General features: G+C 43.4%; 1 protein-coding gene across 1 annotated transcript in view; it reads left to right on the plus strand.

The window, feature by feature from the left end:
* The window catches only part of Wif1 (Wnt inhibitory factor 1), a 66,639-nt gene that overhangs the window by 33,536 nt on the left and 8,324 nt on the right, over positions 1–24,779 (plus strand). The window contains exons 3-7 of the mRNA NM_011915.2: positions 7,707–7,815; positions 14,587–14,727; positions 16,349–16,444; positions 17,370–17,465; positions 22,572–22,667. Of these exons, the coding sequence (NP_036045.1) occupies positions 7,707–7,815; positions 14,587–14,727; positions 16,349–16,444; positions 17,370–17,465; positions 22,572–22,667 (538 nt within the window). The remainder of the gene's footprint in view (positions 1–7,706; positions 7,816–14,586; positions 14,728–16,348; positions 16,445–17,369; positions 17,466–22,571; positions 22,668–24,779) is intronic.

Raw genomic sequence — 24,779 nt, forward strand, 5'->3', positions numbered from 1 at the left:
GCGTCTTGAGGACCTTTGAAAGAGAGCGACTAGCCAACGGCTTGTCAGCTCGCCAGGTCTGTTTCTGGTTTTCAGAAGCAATGGTGATTCCAAACGCTAGGAGGAAAAATGGAAAATGTCTTAGAAATTTCAAATTTATGTGAAGCCAAACTGTGTGATCTCTTGCCAGTTTTAGTTTACAAAACTTGCATGGTCCCAGATGTGTTTACTTGAACTTTAAGCTTTAATGTCACCATTATATTCCAGTAATTTCACTCCCTGCATCCAGCCCACTAGCTGTGGTCTGGTTTGGTGTGCATAAAAATGATCACCAGAACAGGAGAATTTGGCAGTCTGGTGTTCTCCCACTATGCCACATTCCTTGCAATGCCAACCAGTGAAATAATTAACTATTCTCCATGGAAAGGTGCTTTTTCTTATTTTGATTTTTGTACACACATTTCCCCCCCTGAAAACCAGTTGCCAAAAAAGGCTCAGGGAGGGTGGGCTTTATTGATATTCCCACAATTCCTGGTCTTAATACAATGACATACTGAAAGTTACAGAAGGCAAAGAGCTTGGAGATCCAAATGGCAGAGCTTAGGGATACCAGACTTATTTTTCAGAACCAGACTCTGTTTATATTGTCCATTTATACTCCTTCTGGTAGTCTCACTGCCAAGGGTTGGTTCCAGAATAAGCACAAACTATACACAGAGTGGCTGGATATCAAGTATCAATATTTATTTGTTTGCCCTTGGTCCATATGTTCTAAGTGAGTGGCAGAGAGTGACCAGGCCACGAAGTCAGAGACATCCTTTGATCCACAAAATAAGTGAGTGGTTGCCAAACAGAAAGCTCTGTCCTGCAGGAGAATTAGAAACTAATGCTGCCACAACATGTTCTAGAATGTAGTGGATTTGTGCTTCTAGTTATAGAATGTAGTGGATTTGTGCTTCTAGAACTTTCTTGTCACTCACTCCTGGGATCATTTTCAAGTACTTTGATTGCGCACATCTCCAGCAATCTATTGGGGAAAAACCAAATCCACCCACAAGGAACCCACAGCTGCTAGGGGCTGGACACTTAGCCTAGTGGTACAGGGCCTGATTACAAGGAGTAAAGCTAGTGCTGTCCCATCCAAACTTTGTTTAGTTTTAAAGAAATTATATATATATATATATATATATATATATATATATATATATATGCATTTGTGAACAGTTGAACAATATTATACAGTGGTTTATATATTGAGGCACATGCTGGTTGAAGTCCAGAGAAGTCAGCGTAGGTGAACACAATAGAATGTGGCTGTGGTGGTACCACAGGCCAGACGAATTCCAGGAGGTGATAGCTGTTGAAGAATAAGACATGAAGATTTGATCCAGACTGTGAATATACTAAAGAAGATCTCATCTAGGAGATAAGAAGCATCAGAGAAGACCCAGACATGGCAAAAATGAGGTTTCAATGAGAATGGCTGGTTTGTGGCCAGTGTTTTGTTTGTTTGTTTGTTTTTTTGTTTTTAAAAGGAAAGCAAGAAGGACTTATAGCAATGCTGATGATCAATGTGGGAGAGAAAAGGTTGGGTTAGAATCGAAAGAACGGGGCAAAGAAGGACGCGGGGAAAGGTAGCAGAAGAAAGGGTAAGATAGCATTCTGCAGCCCGGCTCTAAGAGAGAACAAGAAAAGACAATGAACGAAGCACAGGGTCTTTGCCGTTGGAAAAAGAATAGTACCATTAACAAGCCTGAAGGAACCAGCTGTATCAGACGGTAATGAACCAGCATTCACGAGGGAAAGCACGGGCAGGAGGCAGGAGGAGACCATGTTCTGCGCTTTGGCAGGACGCTCATTGTATTTGTTGAGTTGTAGCCATCGGCTCATTCACCTCGCTGCGATACAACATCTGAGGCAAGTGACTTAACAACCAAGAAAACATGGATTGGGGCCGCCAGAGAGGGCAGCATATTACGGTAGCAGCAGGCAAGGTAAACTGTTGACGGGACCATCCAGGATGCAGACAGAGAGTGGCAAGAGATCAGGATTCTCTTTGAGGGCATGTCCCCCGTGATCTAAGGACCTCCCTCAAGGCCCCATCTCTATCAGAGTCCTTCATCTTAGGGGCACTACCCCGGTCACTTCAGGGACCACTCATTCACCCAGAACAGTCATCATCACCGAAACGTTCTCTGTAAGAGGTCACGACGAGAAGGGAAAGAAGGATTAGGTCCTCATTGTTCAGGCGAGGTGAAGTCACTGGGACCAGGAGTGTGGATGCACCATGATGACTGGGATGGTGACTGGATATGAGTGGTTTGCTGTGTTCAGGGCAGAGAGAACTGATTAAGACTTGAAGAGAAAACAGAAAGTGTGAGGGGACTCAGCAGTGAGTTCTGGAGTTTGAAAGGTGAGTGTTTCCAAAATTACATTTCCCTCTCCTCCCTCTCCTCCCTCTCCTCCTTCCTCCTCCCTCTCCTCCTTCCCCTCCCTCCCCTCCCTCCCCTCCCTCTCCTCCTTCCTCCTCCCTCTCCTCCCTCTCCTCCTTCCTCCTCCCTCTCCTCCCTCTCCTCCCTCTCCTCCTTCCTCCTCCCTCTTCTCCCTCTCCTCCCTCTCCTCCCTCTCCTCCCTCTCCTCCTTCCTCCTCCCTCTCCTCCCTCTCCTCCCTCCTCTCCCTCTCCTCCCTCTCCTCCCTCTCCTCCCTCCTCTCCCTCTCCTCCCTCTCCTCCCTCTCCTCCCTCTCCTCCCTCTCCTCCCTCCTCTCCTCCTTCCTCCTCCCTCTCCTCCCTCTCCTTCCTCTCCTCACACTCCTCCCTCTCCCCCTCTTCCCCTCCTCCCTCTCTCCCCTCTCTCTCCTCCCTCTCCTCTTCCTCCTAGGACCTGGAAATCCCATCCTTTTCACTTTGCCCAGTGATTGGCTTCTGCCCTCTTTATTGACATAATCAAGAAACAATTGGGGAACCTGATTTTTAGTATCAGCCCCTCCCACTACAGGTGAGGGGTAACAAGAGGAGAGTGAGGTCTGGCAGTCTTTGGTCATGCAGGTGGCCGGCTATTTTAAGCACTGAGCACACTTACTCATTTTGTTGGGGTTTTAACCTTACACTGTTTCCTTTCTTGTTTATTTAGGTAGATATCTTCCCGTCCTTCACACACAGTACAGGGACTATTTTACATCCCATGATACTTCTCGTACCTAGTGCCCTGCCGATGGGCTCGCTCTTGAATGCTATAGTCATGGTAGACTGTTAAAGAACAGTAGAGAGGCTTAAGACTAGGGACTGGGGTATAGACAACACACAGCACGGATTATTTAGAATGTTGAACCGACTGCTTGCCTTATGCTTTGCATCTGCAAGAGTTTTACATTTCCTTTGGCACAAGGAGGCTACTTTTAGAGTTTCACTTCTCTCCCATGGCCACTTGGGGCAGCATCATGATAGAGTTTAATAGAGGTTTGGGGGCCATGGTTTTATGAAAGACTGATGAGAGCTCTCGGCGATTATTAGGCGTATTAGATTGAGCATACTGCCCAAGCCTGGGAGTTCAAAGGTAGAAAAGACACACGAGATTTCTCCCATTGATAATGTTGGTCTCCGCTTCTTTTTCTCTGTCCTCCAAAGAGCCCCGGCCAAAGGCCTTCTGAGTTGTTCAACTTTGCCACTTAAGAGATGTCTTCATCTATTTGAATGGAACGACTCCAGGTTCAGCCAAGTCCATTGGAAGCAAGACGAGTGGCTTCCAGCACACCTCCTTTGATAATATTTGGGTGCCTTTTATATTTCTCCATGAAAAAAAAATTGTTTTTCTGTGTGGCAAAGCAGTCAAGTAAAATTTTTTCAGCAACTTAGTTTAAAAGCGAATTGATCATTCTCCCGAATAGACTCGTTCTTTGTTTGAATGCAAAAACACTCTTTTCATGCATTTCCCAAAACACTGCCCTCCTTACCGCTACCTGAATTTCCACTAATGTCACTTAATAAAACAAAACTGTACTTTTTCCTAATAGCAGTATCCAATATAACTCTGCTATTACAGGTCATATGCGGTGCCCCTTTTATCTAAGTAATAAATCTGTAGTTTGTGAAACTTGTTCCCAAACTTTAAAGCCAGTTCTCTGTTCTTTCTGGCATAGAGTTTGGGTTTGATTTGCTTCCAAATAAGTTTTTCCAATGGAGAGATTGGGGTCTAGGGATATTTATTATATTATAAATAAGGTAAAAATGGAAAGTTCTGTCTAGAAGGTGGACTATGACATAAACCTAACGTTCATTGGAGCAGCCATTTTATGCTTTTTAACTTAAGTCCTTAAGTTAAATGAAGGATAGATTTACTCTCTGTGTTGTGGCAATGGTACACATACACACACACACACACACACACACACACACACACACACACACACACTTATTTACATGGTAGCCATGGGTAGACCTCTTTACAATGGTAAGTAAATTTTTCAAAAAAAGTCAGTGTCAGGACTAGATGAAATGTTTAATTTGTAAGCGACCTTCACGTTAGAATTTTTAAGATGAAGTTAAACAAGTAAGTGGGAAAGAATCCTGATGAGGCAGCTCACCAGGCAAAGGCTCCTATAGCCAAACCTGGCAGCTTGAGTTCAATTCCAAAGACCCACATGATGAAGGTAGAACCAACTCCCAAAAGTTGTCCCCTGACATCCACAATGGACTCGGTGCCACCAAAAACACTAAATAAACAAAAGATGAATTTAAAGCATATTAAAAACTTTACCGACCCCAAAACCAAACCAAATGTGAAGGAAATGACATATTTCAGGGAATGTGGGCACCATTATTATCCTCAGTAAGAAGGCTAAGCAGACAAGGTTTTGCTCCAATGGCTACCTTCTGCTGATAACAGCCAAGAAACCTGTTAGGACCAGTTCATGCTAGGAGACTTCCTAGATCCGGAATCACAGCGGCAGCAGGAAAACCAGAATGTGTACCGACTTCCAAAGATACCGGAATGATGCGTGAAGTCCGTAGCGTCGAAGCCGCTGCCGATAAGGTATTGGCCATCTAGAGAAGCCCATCCAACTTCACCTCCCCCTGCTACTTAGTCACAGAGCTAAGGCTAGTCAGAAGATAATGGACCAAGAGACCCATGCCTTCCTGGCCTGCGGTATTCAATGCCACAGAGAACTGAAGGTTGCTGCGAGTTGCACTTCCAGGATCTAGCTGAGCTCCTCCTGATCCAGTCTTCCAACATTATTATGGGGGTGGGGGGTTGGAAGAAACATTCAGAAATGACTTTAACGCCGGCCAGTTGTAGTTGTTCCTCTCACCCATTCAAGGATCTGAGCCAAGAAGCCCTGTGTGAGCACAGATGCCCAAAACCGAGCTCCAGTGTGCCCAGATCAGTGGCCATCCCTACCCACCTGGAACTGTCTGTGGGTTCCATGCTTGCTTCTAAGTTAATGCATTAAATGTCGTGAAACAACGTACCACGTACTGAAAATATGGGGAAAGCAGAAAAACTATTTCTTTGTTATTATCAGTTCTAGTTCAATCATGTCTTAATCTCAATATTCCAGTTTTCTTCTTAACAAAACCATTGAAAACAAACAAAACAACAACAACAACAACAACAACAACTCAAAACAACCCCCAAAACCAAAACCAAAACTCTAGTTTCTTACCAAGATGATGTTAACGTCTAAACGTATCACATACAGGAAGGCAGTTTTAACTTTCAAGGTGGAAAAAGTCCAAAGGCACGTTTCCAGGGTAACAGGGGATAACGTATCGTGTAGGATTTGAAGTTTCCTGCTCTACCCACTCGGGTTTTTAATGTCACTCTTTAATTAATGAAGTCGCATTAATAAAGAGTTCCTATTGATTTTGGACACTCGATATCTACTACACCAGGATTTGCTGGGCTATTGCTGCTGTTTTAGTCCCTTCACTGGCACGACTAACCAGAATATAGTTAATTATAGTGGCGTTTGGCATCAAGTCCTCTCACTGTGCCACCTTAACCATGTTATAAACTAAAATGTTTTAGTGATAAACACCACGGAATCAAGTGCAGAGGGCGGTGTGGTCGATAGAAGTCATTGGAAACACCTGGATCTCTGAAAACTGGTGTCTTTCTCATCGAATTTCTTTTTTCTGCAGGGACAGAAATAAGATTCATTCTACCCCCTCAAAGGACTTCATTGTAAATTGAATTACCTTTCCTGACAGCATTGCTTTCATGAGTTTCCTTCAGATCCCAGCTTTCCCTTCCACAGGGGAGCGCTCATCTGTCTCGTGAGCTGACCCTCCCCCTTCAGCCGGCCAACTTAAATGAACTCATCTGACTCTGCCACTCTCTAAGGGAGCAAACACAGTGGACTTCTGGAACCTTTGGGATCACTGCTCCAAACCAAAGAAGGGGATTTGGCTAATGAAAGTGCTATTTGGGCTTCATGAACCCAGGGAGTATTTCTTAGCTCACTGTCCATGCAGACAGAATCTCAATTCAGCTGTGATTCTATCATTATCCTCCAAGAATTCTGTGGTGACTATAGCATGTGACAGTGATTTAAAGCAGAAAATGGTTTGAATGGCTTCTGTGCTTTCTCCATATTTTCCATATTGTAAAATAAAAATTATCCTAAATGTAAGTAAAATCATATTTTAAAAAAATCACTCAATACATGTGCATGGACTGTAATTAATTTCTATAACTAACCAATCCAAAGCTCTACAGACAATGGCAGAACCCCTCGACTTGCCTATTTCACGGGTTACCATGGGTGCTCTTTATTAGTTGCCTGCTATTCCTATGTTTCTAGCATAAACCATGTTTTTAAGATGGTGTGTGTGTGTGTGTGTGTGTGTGTGTGTGTGTGTGTGTGTGTGTTCAGAAACCAGAAGAGGGAATCAGATGCCCTGGGGCTGGAGTTAGAGCCGGAGTTGGGAACCTGAGAACTGAACTCTGGCCCCCTGGAAAAGCAGCAAGTGCTCTAACCACTCTCCATCCAGCCCCCACGAGCATCGAAGCTCCATGGTTAGTTATCCGTAACTATTTTCTGTATTAGTGGTCACTGAGTAGCAAGATTGTTTCATAACTACCGCCTTAGTGGGGAACTGGAAATGTTTACATTGTAAAGTTTTATGGCTTCTTGTCATCCCAGTGTTTTTGTTTTGTGTTGTTTTAAGCTTTCGGGCTTTTCTCTCTATAAACTGAGACCTTAAATATAAACCTTTCAGACTTAAAGGCAGCATCCTTAAATTTGGGGCTTTAAAGTGTCTTCTTTGCCATTAGGTTTCTATTTCATTAATCACTATTTATTACATCACAGCTCTACAAATCCTAACTAAAAGATTTTTTAAAAACATTGATGACCCAAGTTGCTGAGATGGAGTCTCTAAGGGCTGGTTGCTAATTGTTTTGATATATCGTACCTCTCTGTTTTTTTTTCTAAATACTTTCAATGGACAGCAACTAATAATATTGTTGAAGTTAAATGACCTTTTGAGCAAGCTCTAAATAAATGCTTTGAGCATTTTAGGGACTCTCTTCTCTCCAAGCATGGTTCAATTCCATCGGTGTAAATCAGGGAATGTGAATTATGCCTGTCTGATATCTTAGATGTCTGGGGCTTCAGAGCTCCCAGAGCGAAAAAGCTCACACTCCCATCACGTGGATGTCCATTACGAAATGCCTTCTCGATCGCTGCTTCCCTGGTACTGACCCATAAACACCTTTTGTTGTAGGCAGAATACTTCTACGAGTTCCTGTCTCTGCGCTCCCTGGATAAAGGCATCATGGCAGATCCAACTGTCAATGTCCCTTTGCTGGGAACAGTGCCTCACAAGGCATCAGGTGGGTGGTCTTTTGCTTTGGAGAAAGGTTTGCTCTTAAGATTTCATGGGGGGTGAGGATCCATTTGTCATCCATTAGAGGGATCATGGGACGCTCTCCTGAGGAGAGCTGTTTAATTGGGGGCAGCTTAGTCATCCTTCAGGCAAAGGATTAACATGAAGATAAATGACGGGCTTACACTTTCTTCATATCCCAATATAGCCCAGGCCACACCTAACTCATTAATGGCTCTAGCTAATTCTTTAATAAAGGAAGAAAGATAAAAGAAGATAAACATGCCTGGTTAGATGGATATATTCAGCAGGCGACCGTGAATCAGCACAGTACACACAAACGCAACAAAGGTTCAAAGTGGTTGGGAGCAAACGGTACCCAAGACCAAGTTTCCCAACGTCAGCACAGTGCCAGAAACCCTTTAAGGGACAGACGGACATCAATCCAAGCCTCCAACTCTATCCATCCTGTTTGGCTGAGAAAACTTGTATATGTGATTTAGTCCTGGTTTTTCATCTTGTGTGATACCCACACAAGCGTTATCGAACTTGATCATGGTGAGACCAGAATTACAGCTCCATTTTATGTATAAGCTTAAAAAGCGAAGGCTCACGCAACGTAACCAATACGTACAAAGTCGAACATTAGTAATCAGAGCCCAGGATTTCTGGTCTTTAGGAAACAGAAAGAGCCCCTGTGTTTTGTCCAGTCTTGTTTCAAGGACCTATGTTGTTACATTTGACACTTCACGATCAGCTCCATTTATAGACCTTTCTGATAGTTCTTGCCCTCATAAGGATGAAACTATTATAATATACTATGTTATGGATATGCTATCATTTGTTTCTCTGTTTCCTCATTTTTTTGTTAATGAGATTTTGTGTTTAGAGTTTTCATGCTATAAACACCACGACAAATATCCTTTGAAACTACTAGATCTCACTGCTATAAGGGAAGGGGTCCCATTTGTCTTATTTACTATAGCTCCCTCCTAATGCAAGGCTCAACAGACAGACAGCACACAGAAAGTCATTATATATATATACATACATACATATATGTATATATACACTAAATTCTTGGTGCACAATTCTTTATTGTAACAGATAGTTGGAAGTCATATTTTTTTTGTGGTAAACGCCATGGTGGGAACTACTAATTTTTTTTTAAAAATGTATTAAGCTGCTCAAATGCCAACAGTACGTGCCTAAAGGCCATACCTATTATGTGGCCGTGTGGCTGATTCACTGCAATCTCATCAAGGTAGGTTATTAACTACATAAACTACTTTGCCAATTTCAAAAGTGAAAACTGGCTTTTTCTCACTGTTCTTTAATTTGGCTTTTAAATTTTCCTACCCAGATAGAGCATCTTCCTTGATTTTAGTAGACTATGTGTAATCTCAGCGCAGCCTACTTTTTTTTTTTATTGAGATAATAGTGGTTTTATTAGTTTTTATTTGGGACGTATAAACTTGGTTTCCTTATCTTTTACCACTTTTTTCAAGTTATTGTTTATTTTATTTATTATGTATTTATTTGTTTGTTAGTGGGAGAATTCATGCTGCCAAATTTCTCTTTTCCCTTTGCAATTGTCCCCATTTCTTTTGTGTTTCAAAATTAAGTCCCATTTCAGAAAGCTGCCAAGTGATCAATTAAACGTACTTCTAGTATCCCATGAAACTTTGTTTTGGCACACGATGAAAGAAGAGCGGGAGCCTGTGTTGTTCTTCTTGGTCATCCGAGAGGTCCTCCTGCTGTGCCCATACATCTCCACGCATGGCATCAGCCATGCCGGTGGCTTTACAGCGTTTGTTTTTTGTTTGTTAGTTTTTTGAAATAAGTAATGGTGACCCTTATTTCTAACGTCATTCTTTTGGGAATGTTAAGTAATTCGTCGGCTGTCAAGCGAGAATCCCTTCAGGAGCTAACTTGAACCTGTAGAGTGATTAGAAAATGAGGCCCCTTTACAGAAACTGGGTTGCTACGGTCTGCCGCCCTTTCCAGAGGATCTGCGGTGTGGCACGCTACTGTGAGACTGGAAGGTAGCCTGGTGTGGCATGCTACTGTGAGACTGGAAGGTAGCCTTTCTAGATCCCGGGCGAGGAGGATCTTAGTTCCTTGCAGTCATCTTCCCAGTGCTGATGTGTGCTAGCAGCAGCTTCCCAGGGAGATGTGAGACCCAGTGCAATTGCTGCAAGACCCAGGGCATTCGCTGCCCAACTAACGGCACAGGAGAAGGAGCGAGACCCAGGGCATTCACTGTGAGAGAGACCCAGGGCATTCGCTGCCCATCTTCATGGGAGAAAGAGTGAGGGTTTGTATTCTGGAGATTCTAGTGCCTGAGATCCTACTCCAAGCACACAGATGCTTCCATTCCACTAAGATGGCACCCTCGGCGGGACTTTACTACCTCATCTAAACAGCAAGCTCCCAGCTCTGTAAGTTCTTGGGATCCAGTCACCACCTGCGCTCCTGCCAAGGGATGCAATGATGCTTCTTTTTAGCCAAAGATAATTCTGTATAAAATTTTTTCTTGATCAGTACCCCCCCCCCTTTTTTTGAGACAGGGTTTCTCTGTGCAGCCCTGGCTGTCCTGGAACTCACTCTGTAGACCAGGCTGGCCTCGAACTCAGAAATCCGCCTGTCTCTGCCTTCCAAGTGCTGGGATTACAGGCATGCGCTACCACTGCCTGGCCCTCTTTTTTTTTTTTTTTTTTTAAGAAGCTAAGAATGAACACTTAGCATGTTTCTCAGTATTCAACTTATATTTTTCATTTTTTCCCTTTCCTTTTTCTGATTGGTAAAACTCATATGTAAGCTCATGGGAACTCATTAAAATTCATCAGCTCAGCTCATTACGTGGCTATTTCGGCTGAGCCTCCAATAAAACTCAAATCATTTCTAACTCCGTGCTTGCATCTGACATCTGCCTAACTTTAACCACTTGGGGTGTCTGGTAAAAGGGTTCTTACTAAAATTCTACTTTTTGGAGCTAGCAACACATCAAATATTGGGTACACATTGAAAGAATACCTTCACTGGAAATATTTACATTCAACATCACTTTCTAATACTATGAAATCTAGAAAAATAACACTTAGAAGCCAGAGAGATGTCCCTACTGGGAAAGTGCTTGCCACACAGATCTCAGGCAAAAAGCTGAGTTTGGCAGTGCCCAACTATCATCCCAGCACTGGAGAGCCTAGAACAAGAGGATCTTTAGGGCTCGCTGGCCAGCCAAGCTAGCCAATTGGCAAGCACCATCTCCAGTGAGAGGCCTTGTCTCAAAAAGTATGAAGGAGGGCAAACAGGAAAATAGCTGATATCAACTGCTGGCCCCTACACACACACACACACACACACACACACACACACACACACACACAAATAATAAAATTAAATTTAGAGAGAAAAGCAGATGCCACTTGGAATAAAGAGAGATTTAAAAGGGAACAGGCATTTTTTGGGGGGGTACAGAGTGATACCCCACATGGACATACTCCACTCAGCCTGCATTTACCTTTCACGTTGGTGTGTGCATGTATGTATGTATGTATGTGTGTGTGTGTGTGTGTGTGTGTGTGTATATATATGTATATATATATATATATATATATATACATATATATATACATATATATATATTTCTTTTCCCCTTTTCATTTAGAAGCATATGTAGGGTTTGTTTGCAAAGCCGCAGGTGCGAGAAGTTTATAGGGATCTCAGATCATTGCGGGGCAGCGATTCGTTAGCCTCATTAGCTCGGTCACCACAGTAGGAGAAGCAAAGGGACCTTGAATTATTAAAAAGTAACCAAATCAGCGTGCTTTGCTCCTGAGCATCCAGGTAGCTTTCATTACGGCACCGGGCTGTTTTATACCCCAATCTGCTAAGCTGGTCTTTTATCCCATAGGAGCCTTTGTGCCTGGACATCTCTTGATCTTTAACAGTTATGAAGTGCCTGCCTTCTGGCACTTGAAGAGAACGAAAACAGGAAACACAAACTGTGGAGTGGTTCAGTAAAATTACTGAGTTATACGCATATTTTTTCCCCCATAAAGCCAAGGCCATGCCTCTTTGAACACTCTGTCATGGCGTGAACAGCACAATGTCTTAGGGATCCAGTGTGTAGAGGTTTTTAAGTGTGTGCTAACGTTGGAGGGACACCTTCCTGATTTCTCTGGGCCAGGAAAAATGGCCAGTGTTTGCTGAGAGACTGAGAGTTACAGCAGCTTGAAGCATTGAGTACTTAGGTTGGAAAAAGCCTTATATCCATGTACATGTGTGCATGTGTGTTCCTGGGGGAAGGGGGCGCTGCGTGCTAGAGCACATGTGTGTGTATGAGTGTGGAATTCAGAAAACAACCTCGGGTGTCACCCACAGGAACACTGTCCACTTGATTTGAGAGAGGCATTGCCCTAGAGTTCACAAATTAGGCTCTGTTACCCAGCCAATAAGCATCCAGAGATCCTCCTATCCCTGCTTCCCCCATGCCGGGGTTACAAGCACGGGCCACCATACCCAGCATTTAAAAACATAATAGTTTTTGTTAGTTCTTTGAGAATTTCATGGCACTTGTTTTCATATTTACACCCAGTCCCGCAGTTTCTCCCCAGGGCACCCCTGCCTATCCACCTACCCAATTTCTTGTTCTCGCCCACTCTACGTATACATATACATATACATACATGTACATACATGTACACATACACATACATGTCCATCAAGGCTAACTTGTGAGCCCAGCTTCATACCCCCGTCCCTGTGCTGGAATCTTTGTCTGACTTGAGCTTGCATAGGTCTTTGCGCTCACTGTCACAATCTGAGTTTGTGTGTAGGGCTGCCCTGCGGTGTCAGGAAAGCAGCTTCCATGTAGACAACCACCATTCTGGCTCTTACAGTCTCTCTGCCCCCTCTTCCCAGGAGGTCTCCGAGATGTGAGTGGATTCCACTCACGCTGAGCTCTCTAGCCCTCTGCTCTCTGTAGTAGACTACAGGAAGCACTTGAGCAGACCCAGCATTTGCACTGGGTTCTGAGGATCAGACGCAGGTCTTCATACTCACAAGGCAACCACTTTACTGACTGAGCTCTCTCCCAAGCCCTCGTCTAACCAGGGAACAGGTTATAATTCTGTGATGCTGAGATTGAATCCCTGCTGCCCCTCAGCTTCTTCCTTCCCTTAAGGGAAGTAGATCAAACGACAGGATGCTCTGGGGCAAGGAGTATGCCCACGCGCTCGTGGAAGGAGTGTTCAGCCAGAATAAGTCTTCATTTACTTCTCTATAAGTCCGTTTATGTGCAGTCAACTGTGTATCAAGGCATACTTGAACACCACTCAAGTGACTCATAGTTTTTCTAAACTGGTCTCTTTCAGCCCGCTCTAGATTACACAGTGCAGCCTGCACTGGATTGTACATCGTCTGGCTTTGTTTTATTCAGCCTTTGGTAAAAAGCAGACCTCTATACGCAGGCGTATCCTCACTGAAGGACATGGCTCTGTTTCTAACTCTTGGCAATGCCAGGGCCTGCAAAGGAACTTTTGTTTTGCAATCACACAAGGAAGATTGTATGACCAGGTTGTGTGCTGGTGGGAGCAATTCCCAGCTCTCTTCTTCTAACTCTAGGAGGAAGGAATAGCCATCGGCCAAAGGGGACAGGTCTGCTCTGGTTTAATAAGACGAGTTCAGGCTCGGTAGCTGTGCCCACCATGCAGAGCTCTACGTACACTTATGACAGTATTTGCATTTGCTTGCTTGCTTGTTTATTATTTATCTATTTAAGGCAGAACTGGAGTTTAGTTGTCAGCTAGACGGGTCTTCCTCAGTGGGTGGTGTGATAAGCCACTATATTCTGGAAAGTTCTATAATCAGTCTCATGTACAGTAGTCAACATCTGATTAGCCCATATCACCTTGTGAATGTGACTATGATGAAATCTTTTAGCCTCTTCATCTTTGTTGTGCAGAAACATTGTAAGTTGCTACACCCTGCCTTCTGGCTTTGTTGTCGACATCTGGACAGGACAAGTACCCAACAGACATGCAAGGGACTGCACGTCGAGAAGCTAACTCAGGAGACGTGGCCTATCCGCTCATTAGCTTAGCACACCAAACACTGCATTACATGAATGTGTATCTTGAGAAAGAGGAAACCTGGTTGACTCAGTCACTACTGGAGTCCAGGCTGAAATGCAGACTATCTTCAGAGAATTCGTGTTGATACTTTCAAACCAGAAGAATAAAAATATAAACAAGGAGCTATTGTTCCAAGGGCTCATTTAATGGAAATTATGTTACATTATATGTTATGCCTGTTTCTGGCTCTTTGGGGATGGTAATTATTCCTGTAAATGTCTCATTTTAATGAATAAATGTATGCTTCCTTTTTGTGTCTTTAATTTCCAGACCAGAAAAAAATTTTTTTTTTTAAATTTTTTGAGAAAGGATTTTTCTGTGGAGACCTGGCTGGCCTTGAACTCACAGAGATCTGCCTGCCTCTACCTCTCACGGGCTAGGATTTTTAAAAACTTCCTTTAAATAAACAAAATAAACAAAACCTTTTTAAGGTATGAAAACTGGTGCACCCCCATGCTTTGTAAGTTTTACAAAGAATGCCCGAGTAATCAAAACACCTCTCAACTCTCAACTCCAGTGGTGAGACATGAAAATCACAGAATTGTAAACCTTTTGCTTCCTCTTGCTCTCTCTTCTTGTGATTTCTGCAAAACCAGAGTTGATTGGCTAAACTGACTTCACGGGCTCTCTTTTCCTTTTAGTTGTTCAAGTTGGTTTCCCGTGTCTCGGCAAACAAGACGGGGTAGCAGCATTTGAAGTGAATGTGATTGTCATGAATTCTGAAGGCAACACCATCCTTAGGACCCCTCAGAATGCCATCTTCTTTAAAACATGTCAACAAGGTGAGCACCGATGCTGCTCAAGAGAAAGCTTTGGAAGTGAGAATGAGGCTTTTTTTGTTGTTGTTTGTTTGTTTCCTTTTCTTTTTATACTTTGTATACTTTTGTATACTTTGTAGGGAGCAGTAGTGTCTTAGTTAGGATTTTGCTGCTGTCAACAGACACCATGACCAAGGCAACTCTTATTAAGGACAACATTTAATTGGGCCTGGGTTCAGGTTCAGAGGTTCAGTCTATTATCATCAAGACGAGAACATGGCAGCATCTAGACAGGCATGGTACAAGAAGAGCCGAAAGTTCTACATCTTGTTCTGAAGGCTGCTAGAAGACTGGCTTCCAGGCAGCTAAAATGAGAGTCTTAAAGCCCAAACTCAGTGACACACCTACTCCAGCAAGGCCACACCTACTCCAACAAGGCCACACCCCCTAATAGTACCACTCCCTATACTAAGCATATACAAACCATTACAGGTAGTAAACACATTGTCCATTAACAAGTACTAAGATTTTCTCCAGTTTTGACACCACACAGGAACCTTAGGGATTCCAGTGTGTTATCAAAGCATGGGCTCTTCTTTCCCCTTTTCTAACAGAGCATTTAGAAGTCCCCAGGTATATCTTACCTACAGGCACAGACTTCCCAGTTTCTTCTTCCAGTTCCCCATTGAAGGCATCAGCCGCCACCAACATTCCTGCCCTGTTGAAAGCCACACTACCCATGTCCCTGCTGAATGCTTGGCACAGTTCACAGCCACAGAAGGTACAAAATCATGATGACACAACGGTCCTGCCAGGCAGGGCCTCCACACCTCATTGCTTTACCCTGGGTGTCCACTCACCACAGGGCATAGCTCCTTTTCCCTTCCAGCAGTACCTTGGAGCCAGTCCATGCTCTAAACGAATACAAATATAGCCATCTGCTCTCTGGCAGTGAAATTAACACGCCTCACTCCTCTGGTGTGAATTTAAAGAGTTAATATATGTCTTGGTTAGGGTTTCCATTGCTGAGATGAAGTACCGCCACCCAAAAGCAAGTAGGAGAGAAAAAAGTTTATTTTTTAGCTAAGTGTTCATCATTGAAAGGAGTCGGGACAGGAACTCAAACAGGGCAGGAGCTGGTGCAGAGGCCATGAATGGATGCTGCTTACTGGCTTGCTCATCATGCCTTGCTCAGCCTGCTTTCTTACAGAACTCAGGACCGGGCACCCAGGGATGATGGCTCTACCCAAAATGGGCTGGGCTCTTCCCCACTGATCACTAATTGAGGAAATGCCTTACAGTTGGATCTCATGGAGGCATTTCCTCGACCGAGGCTCCTTCCTCTCTGATGACTCTAGCTTGTGTCTAGTTGGCACACAAAACCAGTCGGTTCACAATACTTTGGGAGGTAGGTAGAAGGAAGGCAGAGTAAAAATTGCTTTACTCTCCTCGTGTGCGACCCCTACTGTTGGAAATAAGATTGCAGGAAGAGGATTGAGTGCAGACCAGGGTGTGGAGGGAAGGTTAAGGACTGTGGGTATTCAATCAGTTACATTTGGTGCTCTGAAATATAAATGACCACCGATGGCTCAGCCCAGCCTGACCTCAAGGGCACGTCTTTACGCCTTGTTTCTCTCTGGTGCAGCTGAGTGTCCCGGAGGGTGTCGAAATGGAGGCTTTTGTAACGAAAGGCGGGTCTGCGAGTGTCCGGATGGGTTCTACGGGCCTCACTGTGAGAAAGGTAAGCAAGGGTTTCGACTTGCTTCCTGATGAACGTGGACGCCATAGACTCCCCACGTGACTCAATGTTCTATAAAGCACACCTCTTAAAATTATTATTATTTGGTAATATTTTAAGGATCGGTGAAACTTTAAATAGCCACAGAAAACCTATTGGAAAGTTGTTCTCCGGGTCGGTTTCTGTTAATGAAGTATGTGGCCAGAACTTCAGCCAGAGAGCTTTGAGCTCTGGCATCTTCTCTTTGTGGTCAAGCCTCTAGCTGACCTATATTTATTTACAGTGTTCTTTGTGGTGCTCTTATGAAAGTTTTGAGGAGCTGACATCACAACTGATTTGAAATCCTTCCAATTAAAAACGGCTCAATTCCCAATTAAATCCATACCTGAGTATAAGTTATACCTTAGCATAAGCTGAAAGAAGGGCTGGAAATAATTTGAGTAGTGCATTTATTTTAGAGGTTACTATTTCTGAGAACATTATATGAAAAGAGATAACAGAGATAATCATGGGCCTTTAAATACCAAGAACTTATTTGACCAGAGTAAGAGAAAAATATATTTACCTTTAAGAAATATGAACATTATCTTATTTGCATGTCTTCTTAAGAATTTGAAAATCAAGGAATAGGTCATAAAATATTTACAGTTAAGAAATCACCGCACAGTCAAGTTGATTCTGGGAAAGATTTAGTCAAGCACTCGAAGTAGAACAAATTCAAAATTCTTGTCTAAGAAATTGAGAAATTGCCTGAGAAATAACCGGGTTAATGTCACAAAACAATTTTAATATAGAAAAGTTGTATATAGAGAGAGTGAACACTTTAGAGTCTTCCACAAAGCCTTAAGTTGTGGAATTTTTGTCATTGCGAAATGATCCTGTGCCAGAATCCTGTTTGGCCTAAACCAGAGTCCTTTCTCCCCACAAGCCCTGTGCATACCCCGATGTATGAACGGTGGTCTGTGTGTCACTCCTGGCTTCTGCATCTGCCCCCCTGGATTCTACGGTGTCAACTGTGACAAAGGTAATGAGATTTTTGTTGTTGTTAATTTTTTAAAAAGATGTGTGTGTGTGTGTGTGTGTGTGTGCTTTCACAGAAGCAGATAGAGGCCATAAGAGGCCATAAGATCCCCAGGACCTGAATTTACAAATGGTTGTGAGCCTCTATGTTGTTGGCTGGAACCGAACCCATCCCCTAGAAGAACAGCCAGTCTCCTTAACCACTGAACGATATCTCCGGCCCCCCAAATAAGCATTAGTAATGTCATCAGTTTGTAAACACAGTGTATCCTGTGAGGTGAAGGTGGCGGCTGTAATAACCGGAACTCCAATTTGGATGTTGCTTGACCATGCAGAGCTTTAATTTACTCCCAGAATGCTCCAGTGCAGGGATACAGGCCAATGACCTAGACAATATCTACCTATGGTCCTCAGACAGGGTAGGAAGGCAGGGAAAGAAATATGGGGACAAAGAGAAGCCTCTCATCAGCTGCGAACAAAAATCCCAGCACAGTTAATATTTGCTGTGAAGGTTGCTGACATACAGATACGATTCCTTTCCTAGACACTGTATGTTAAAGTAGCAGCGGCTTAAAGTCTCAGTGCCTATGACCTTGTAGAGGGCCTCATTCAATACTCTATTTGCAAAAGGTTGGGTGCCTCTTCCTAAACATGGCAATGGTATGTCAGACTTCACTCACGGGGAGCAGATTCCAACGTGGCCCTGAAAAGCTACCTGTCCACTAAGTCAGCCCACAACTTTACAGTGGGAAAACATTTTTAAGTATTCTGTAAAGTATATTGGGTTTAGTGAAGGTATCATAGTATCCATAGCGCTGCTTGCTGCAGACTATTGATGTATTAATAAGGTGTGCTTGTAAGCAGGCTAAGATGCTGCTTATAAAAAACATCTCTTGTGCTTGCTTGTTCAACACAGAGCAATACTTCATTTCCTGTGTTTGCTTAGCTTTTGTGCATGTGTGCACTGTTTTTTTATAAGTTGGGGGCAAGTTAAAGCAAAGAGTTCTTGGTATGTTTTAGAGGAATTTCTTGAGGTCGTCTGCTGTCCTAGTACTTTCATACACGCGTCTGGTTGGGTTCTTGACAAACTAGTGATACGGGAAGCAATGGACCTCACACTCTCAAAGAAGCACAATGAGGTTTATATGGCTTGAGTCCCATGGCCCAAATCCATTCCTCTGCTGTACCTCACTGCCTGTCACTCTATCTGATCAGGTCCCACCTCCTCCTAAGTGACCTGAGACTTGATCAGACAACTTGGGTCATGAGTTTTTCCTTCTTTCAATTTGGAATTAGACTATTTGCCTCCTGTCTTCCATCCTGCAACCGGTATCATAGCCAAAAACACTTGTATCGTTTTTATTGTTCAAAACACAGTATTAGACTAAAAACAGTTTAAATATGTATTCCTAAAGATTAAGATGACAGTAGCTTTTAACAGTAAGTCAGTAAAATGGCCCAGAGCTCAACTTCATTTATTCAAATTCAGCATTTGAAACCTCTGCTATTTCAAAACCAGGCATCTCTCGGAATGCATTAAAACTCAGCCTATAGCAGAGCGAGTGGAAATAGAGCAAACCTTCCCAGACTTGAACAGTGAACTCACACCCACACCTGTGATCAGTGAAATGATTGCTGACACCTGTCTATTCAGCTGTGGCGTTGCCAGGGCGTATATAATGAAAGGCCTACTGAAGTCTTTTATCCAGCCTGGGCTGCTTCACCCCTCTTTATGCAGCCTGGTGGTTCCCTGCTTCCAGGAGGGATATTGAACTTAGTACAGACAGCTGACAGGCATAGCATGGTACCACAGAGAACTCCTGGACTCAAGCAATCCTGTCCCCAAAGTGTCTGGGACTATATATATATATATATATATATATATACATATACATATACATACACATATATGCATATATATACATACACACATACACACGTATATACATAGACATACACATATATACATATATGTATATATTATATACACACATACATACACATATACATAGACTTACACATATATACATAGACATACATATATATGCATACACATGTGTATACACATATGTACACACATCTGTATGTATATTTATATACACATACATACACACATATATGTATATAATATATACACCCACACATACATGCACACACACATGTCTGTGTGTACATATATATGTGTATATATATATATATACATGTATATATATATATATATATAAAATGCTACAATGTCACAAATACTTCACAGTCATGAAGGGAAAAATATGCATTTGCATTTCAGTACATTTCAAATTTCATAATATTTTGTCTTTCAGATGAAAGATTTTACTACGTGTTATACCCTACTAATTTTTTTTTTAAACTTATTTGGAAAATCTGTTGAAACTCTACTTGGTATTACTAGAGACCTGGGAGCATAAAACACATTTACTTTATGGGCTCAACAGAGGATCCTTCTATTATCCACAACAAGAGGGAACCGCTGAGACGGGGCTTAGTTGGCATGGAGGTAGACGCTAGCACTGTATTTTGGAACAAACATTGAGGAATCACGTCCATTGGCCTTGGGAACATCTGTCACAGACTTTAGGAAATAACTAGTTAAGTGCTGGCCAATCTACCCCCAGCCACAGTGAAAGTTAGTGTCTCTGCTTCTTCATAAACAAAGTGTGTGTTAGTCCACATTCGGATGGGGTAGTAAAGCACCCGAGGGTTTTGGTTTTTGTTTTTTCAGAGAAATGCCAATTTAGCTCACAGTTCTGGAACTTCAATAGCATGCTACCATCTGTTTGGCTCTGGTGAGGGTCTCCGGCTACATCACAGCATGGTAGCTGGCTTCACGGTGGGAATATTTGCAAGGAGAGATTACAGGGCAAGGCAAACCCAGAGAGCTTCAAGGGCTGGGCGGCCCTATACTATGCTACTACGGAGGTTGACGGTCCCTGTGACCTAACCACAGTCCACTAAATCCCACTTCTGAGTGATCCCATCCCTTCTTCACACTGTGCTCTGGTGACCAGGTTCAAAGCCCAGGAAACCATAGGGCAGAAATGTTGAAAATCTTGGTCAGGATGGCAGAAGAAGGTTTAAAAGTACTAAGAATAAGAAGAGTTTATTTGAGTGGTGTCCTGGTTGGGGTTACTATTGCTGGGATAAAACACCATGACCAAAAACAAATTGGGGAGGAAAGAACTTTTTTTTTGGCTTACACTTCCACATTACTGTCCATCATTGGAGGAAGTCAGGATAGGGACGAAAGCTGGAGGCAGAAGCTGATGCAGAGGCCATGGAGGGAGGGATGCTACTTACTGGCTTGCTCATCATGGCTTGTTCAGCTTGTTTTCTTATAGACTCCAGGGATGACACCGCTCCTAAGGGTCAATCACTCATCAATCACTCATCAGTCACTAATTGTGAAATGCCTTACAGCTGTATCTTTCTGAGACAGTTTCTCTACTGAGGTTCTGTCCTTTCAGGAGACTCTAACTTGTGTCAATTGTCACAAAACCGCCAGGACAGGTGTGGTATTGATGCCTACGGCTCCTCATGCTGGTGGCTAAGGCAGAAGAGTCGTGACTTAAAGAAAGACCAGCAAGGGCTACATAGCTATGTGTTAACTCAAGGAGAAGGGCGTTGAGCAGTCAAATTATTATATAGCCAGATTTAGCACATTCTGTTTAAAGTGTGCTGTCAGGCCCACTGTCCTTACATAGCAGTGGGCGTCAGGACCAGTGGGGTGTGGAACAAGAGAATATTGATCCTAATGTTCTCTCACTCACTCCTACACTGGGGAGACATACAGACGAGCGGGGAGACAGGACTCACTAATAAGAACAACTGCACAGTCCTAAGAACACTGTGTCCAAGTGGCAAAGAGCCAGACCAGAGTGCTGCAGTTCCTAAACTCTCAATCCTGTCCCAGAGCGATCAGCCTCTGCTCATTTCTACATCATGATGCTAAACGCACCCTCTTGCAATTTGAATGCTGTTTGTTGGTTAAGAAGCCTGATGTTCTGGGATGATATTTTAATGGAACTTCTTTTCCACAAAGCACACACACATTTTAAAATCTCTGACTTTATCACTGAAAGCCTTTATCCATATATTTTACAGGACACAAAGACAAAACCAGGACACGTAACTGAGACTGAAAAAGCTAAGCTTTAACTTTTAGTTCTGGTCTCCCCCCCCCACCCCCACCCCCTTTGAGGCAGGGCCCACATAGCCACATACACCAGGCTTCAAAGTTACTAGGTATCCAGAAGTGAGATCCACCTCCCACTGCGTGTCTACCTCCGGGACTCCAGGCAAACGCTTCTACACCCAGCCCAAGCTCCCTTTTAACCTTCTTTACTGACAGATGGAAGCTGCCTCCTTTTCACGATTTCCTCTTTTCTCTTCCCGTTTCTCTACCCTCTACCTTAAGTGCTAAAGATCAGTGAAGTTCAAGAAACTGAAGCCAAGAGACTGAAGCCAAGAGGGAGGGGCTTGTGCTGAGAGACAGTGTGCTCACTGCTCAGGGTAAACATAGGCTTTTCACTGCTTGGAATGTCAATCTCCCAGGCTCAGTCAAGGCTCCTCCTCATCTTCCCGACCCTCCTCAGTCTGTCTCTCTGGATGCAATTAGAGTCTTTCTCCAAGTACCATCGCAGTCTCTTTTAAAATCCTATTCATTAAAACGAACCTCCATTCATCTCTGGGAGAGCCACTTCCTCCTGGTTGGAACCTGACACTTTTGTCTCTTCTTTAGCTAACCCAGAGAAGTTTCCTCCCTTTATCTTGCAACCTGATGCTTTCGAAAAAAACTTTCTTGGATTTGTAGATTTTGTTTTTAGAGCATAGATTGTATTTACTATACCTTTTTCATAGGAGTGAATGCAATGTGTTGACAAGCCTATTCGCTCTTAGATTCTGACGTAGAGTCTTTGTAATTTGAATGTGATTATAATTTGAATCGATTGTTTCAAAACTGTAAAGCGAGTTGCTTATTATGTAAATGAGATGGGATTAGACACACATTGAAGAAGTATCACCCAGTTTAAGTGAAATTTTTGCCAGGTTTAACTTCCTGTCTCACGAAGCGCCCTGTCGTTCATTCTAACAGCAAACTGCTCAACCACCTGCTTTAATGGAGGGACCTGCTTTTACCCGGGAAAATGTATTTGCCCTCCTGGACTCGAGGGAGAGCAGTGTGAACTCAGTAAGTACACACTTCCACGTTCTTTTTTGGCTTGGGGGTGGGGCTTTGGGCGGGGCTTGGGGGCGGTGAAACCTTTCTCCTGCTTCCTTTTGCCACTGATAAATCTGAAGCCAATGTAGACCCAGGACCTCCTATGAGTTTTTTTTTTTTTAATGTTTGGTCACTTTTTAATTGGATATTTTATTTATTTACATTTCAAATGTTACCCCCTTTGCTGATCCCCCCAGAAACACCTATCCAATTCCCCCTCCTACTGTTTCTATGAGGGTGTGCCCCCACCCACCCATTAACTCACCCACCCACCTATTCACCCACCCACTCCCACCTCCCCGCCCTCGAATTCCCCTACACTGAGGCATTGAGCCTTCACAGAACCAAGGGCCGTTCCTCCCATTGATGCCCGACAAGGCCATCCTCTGCTACATATGCAGCTGGAGTCATAGTCATCCAGCCTCTATGTGTATTCTTTGGTGGGGTTTTGTTGTTGTTGTTGTTGTTGTTGTTGTTGTTTTGTTTTTAGTCCCTGGGAGCTCTGGGGTCTGGTTGATTGATATTGTTGTTCCTCCTATGGGATTGCAAACCGTTCAGCTCCTTCAGTCAGTCCATTGCCAGTGGATTCTTTTTACTAGATTCAACTGCTGCCCCCTTTGTCTGAAGGCTAGGCCAAGAACTTTTCCCAGAGGCTCAAGACAAACGCTCTGGGAGATGTGTCTGCCTACTCACAGCACAGAGGGTTTCTCCTGCCAATCACCTTGAGCCTACTGACCCAACTAAGAGGAAAGGATAGACCCAGTGGGGGAAAACAGTACATAGCAATGAAAACAACAGTAACTCCACACCCTGAGTGACTCCCAGGGTTATATTATGTAAAAGGAGGCAGACATACAAAAGGGTCTACCCATAAGTCTGCAGTTTTCAAGTTCAAGAGTACAACCTAACTGATTGAGGATGGAAAGTGGGATTGCCCGTTGTGGGACCAAAAGGAACTTAGGGGGTTCAGGAAATGCCTGTGTGATCTACAGCAGTGTTCTAGCTGAGCGGTGAGCTTAAAAGTGACACCCATTCTGCCCGTACTATGCTGGGCTGGCTGTCATGTTTCAATACAAAGAGCCGAAAAATGGGATTGTAGCAGTCTAGAGCTCTGCAAACCACTCAGATCTCTCTTTGAAACTTGGAAATGAACCAATTCGGTCTAAGCATCGCTGTGACGCAGAAGACAATTAGCACAGAAGCTCACAGAGGCCCGAACCATCCAGCTGTTGAGCCATAGAGCCACCAAGCCATCCGGTGTGCCTGCTGAGCGGTCTGCCTCGGCCTTCTCCATGTGTGTTGGGGGAAGTCCTTCCCAGTTCTACAGTCTCCAAAGCATTGCTGTGCTTGCTTGGTACAGCCACTGTTTCCAAAGCTGAGGTGGATTCAAAATTGAATAATGCTAAGTTCCTATTCTAACTTTCAACCTCTAATTTATTTGTGGGTTTTTTTTATGCTTTAATGAGTAGTAGATGAAGTAACCATTTTTATAGAGTTCAAATGAAATAGCTCTGAAGTTTCCATAGAACATGTAATTAATTGTCAGGATGTGGTCTCTGCTCTTATTAATTACTCTTTCCTGATAAAGACATCTCGAGCTAACTCCCCTCAATTTCCCCCCGATGCTCAGCCCCAGACATGGCATACTTAGTTTGTTTATGAGTCTTTGTTCCTGGTCTCCTTTCATGTAAGGGTGTCTGCCCTTTTATGCCTTTGTGTTTATGAACCTTCCTCAGGTGGAGGTCCTCTCTCCCTCCTCACCCTTCTTCCCCCCTCTTCTTCCTCTTCCCTTCCTCCTGTCTCTTTCCCTCTCTTCCTTCTCCAGCCTTCTCCCCACCCCCCTTTACTGTCTTTTTCTTTTCTTTCTTTTTTTTTTTTAATAAATTCTAACTGGATCAAAAATGCAGGGTTTTGAAAACTCATCATAGATTCAGCCACAAGTTTTATTCAAATCCCTTTAGGAAACTTCCTGTTAGGGCTAAAAGAGATACCACCAGGAGTAAAATGGAGGCGAGGGGTAGGTATGGAGTTGTTTCTCTCAGAGTCTACAGACAAAATGCAGAATTGAACTATTTATTCTTG

Source organism: Mus musculus, chromosome 10, assembly GCF_000001635.26.
Source record: "Mus musculus strain C57BL/6J chromosome 10, GRCm38.p6 C57BL/6J".
NCBI classification, from domain to species: domain Eukaryota; kingdom Metazoa; phylum Chordata; class Mammalia; order Rodentia; family Muridae; genus Mus; species Mus musculus.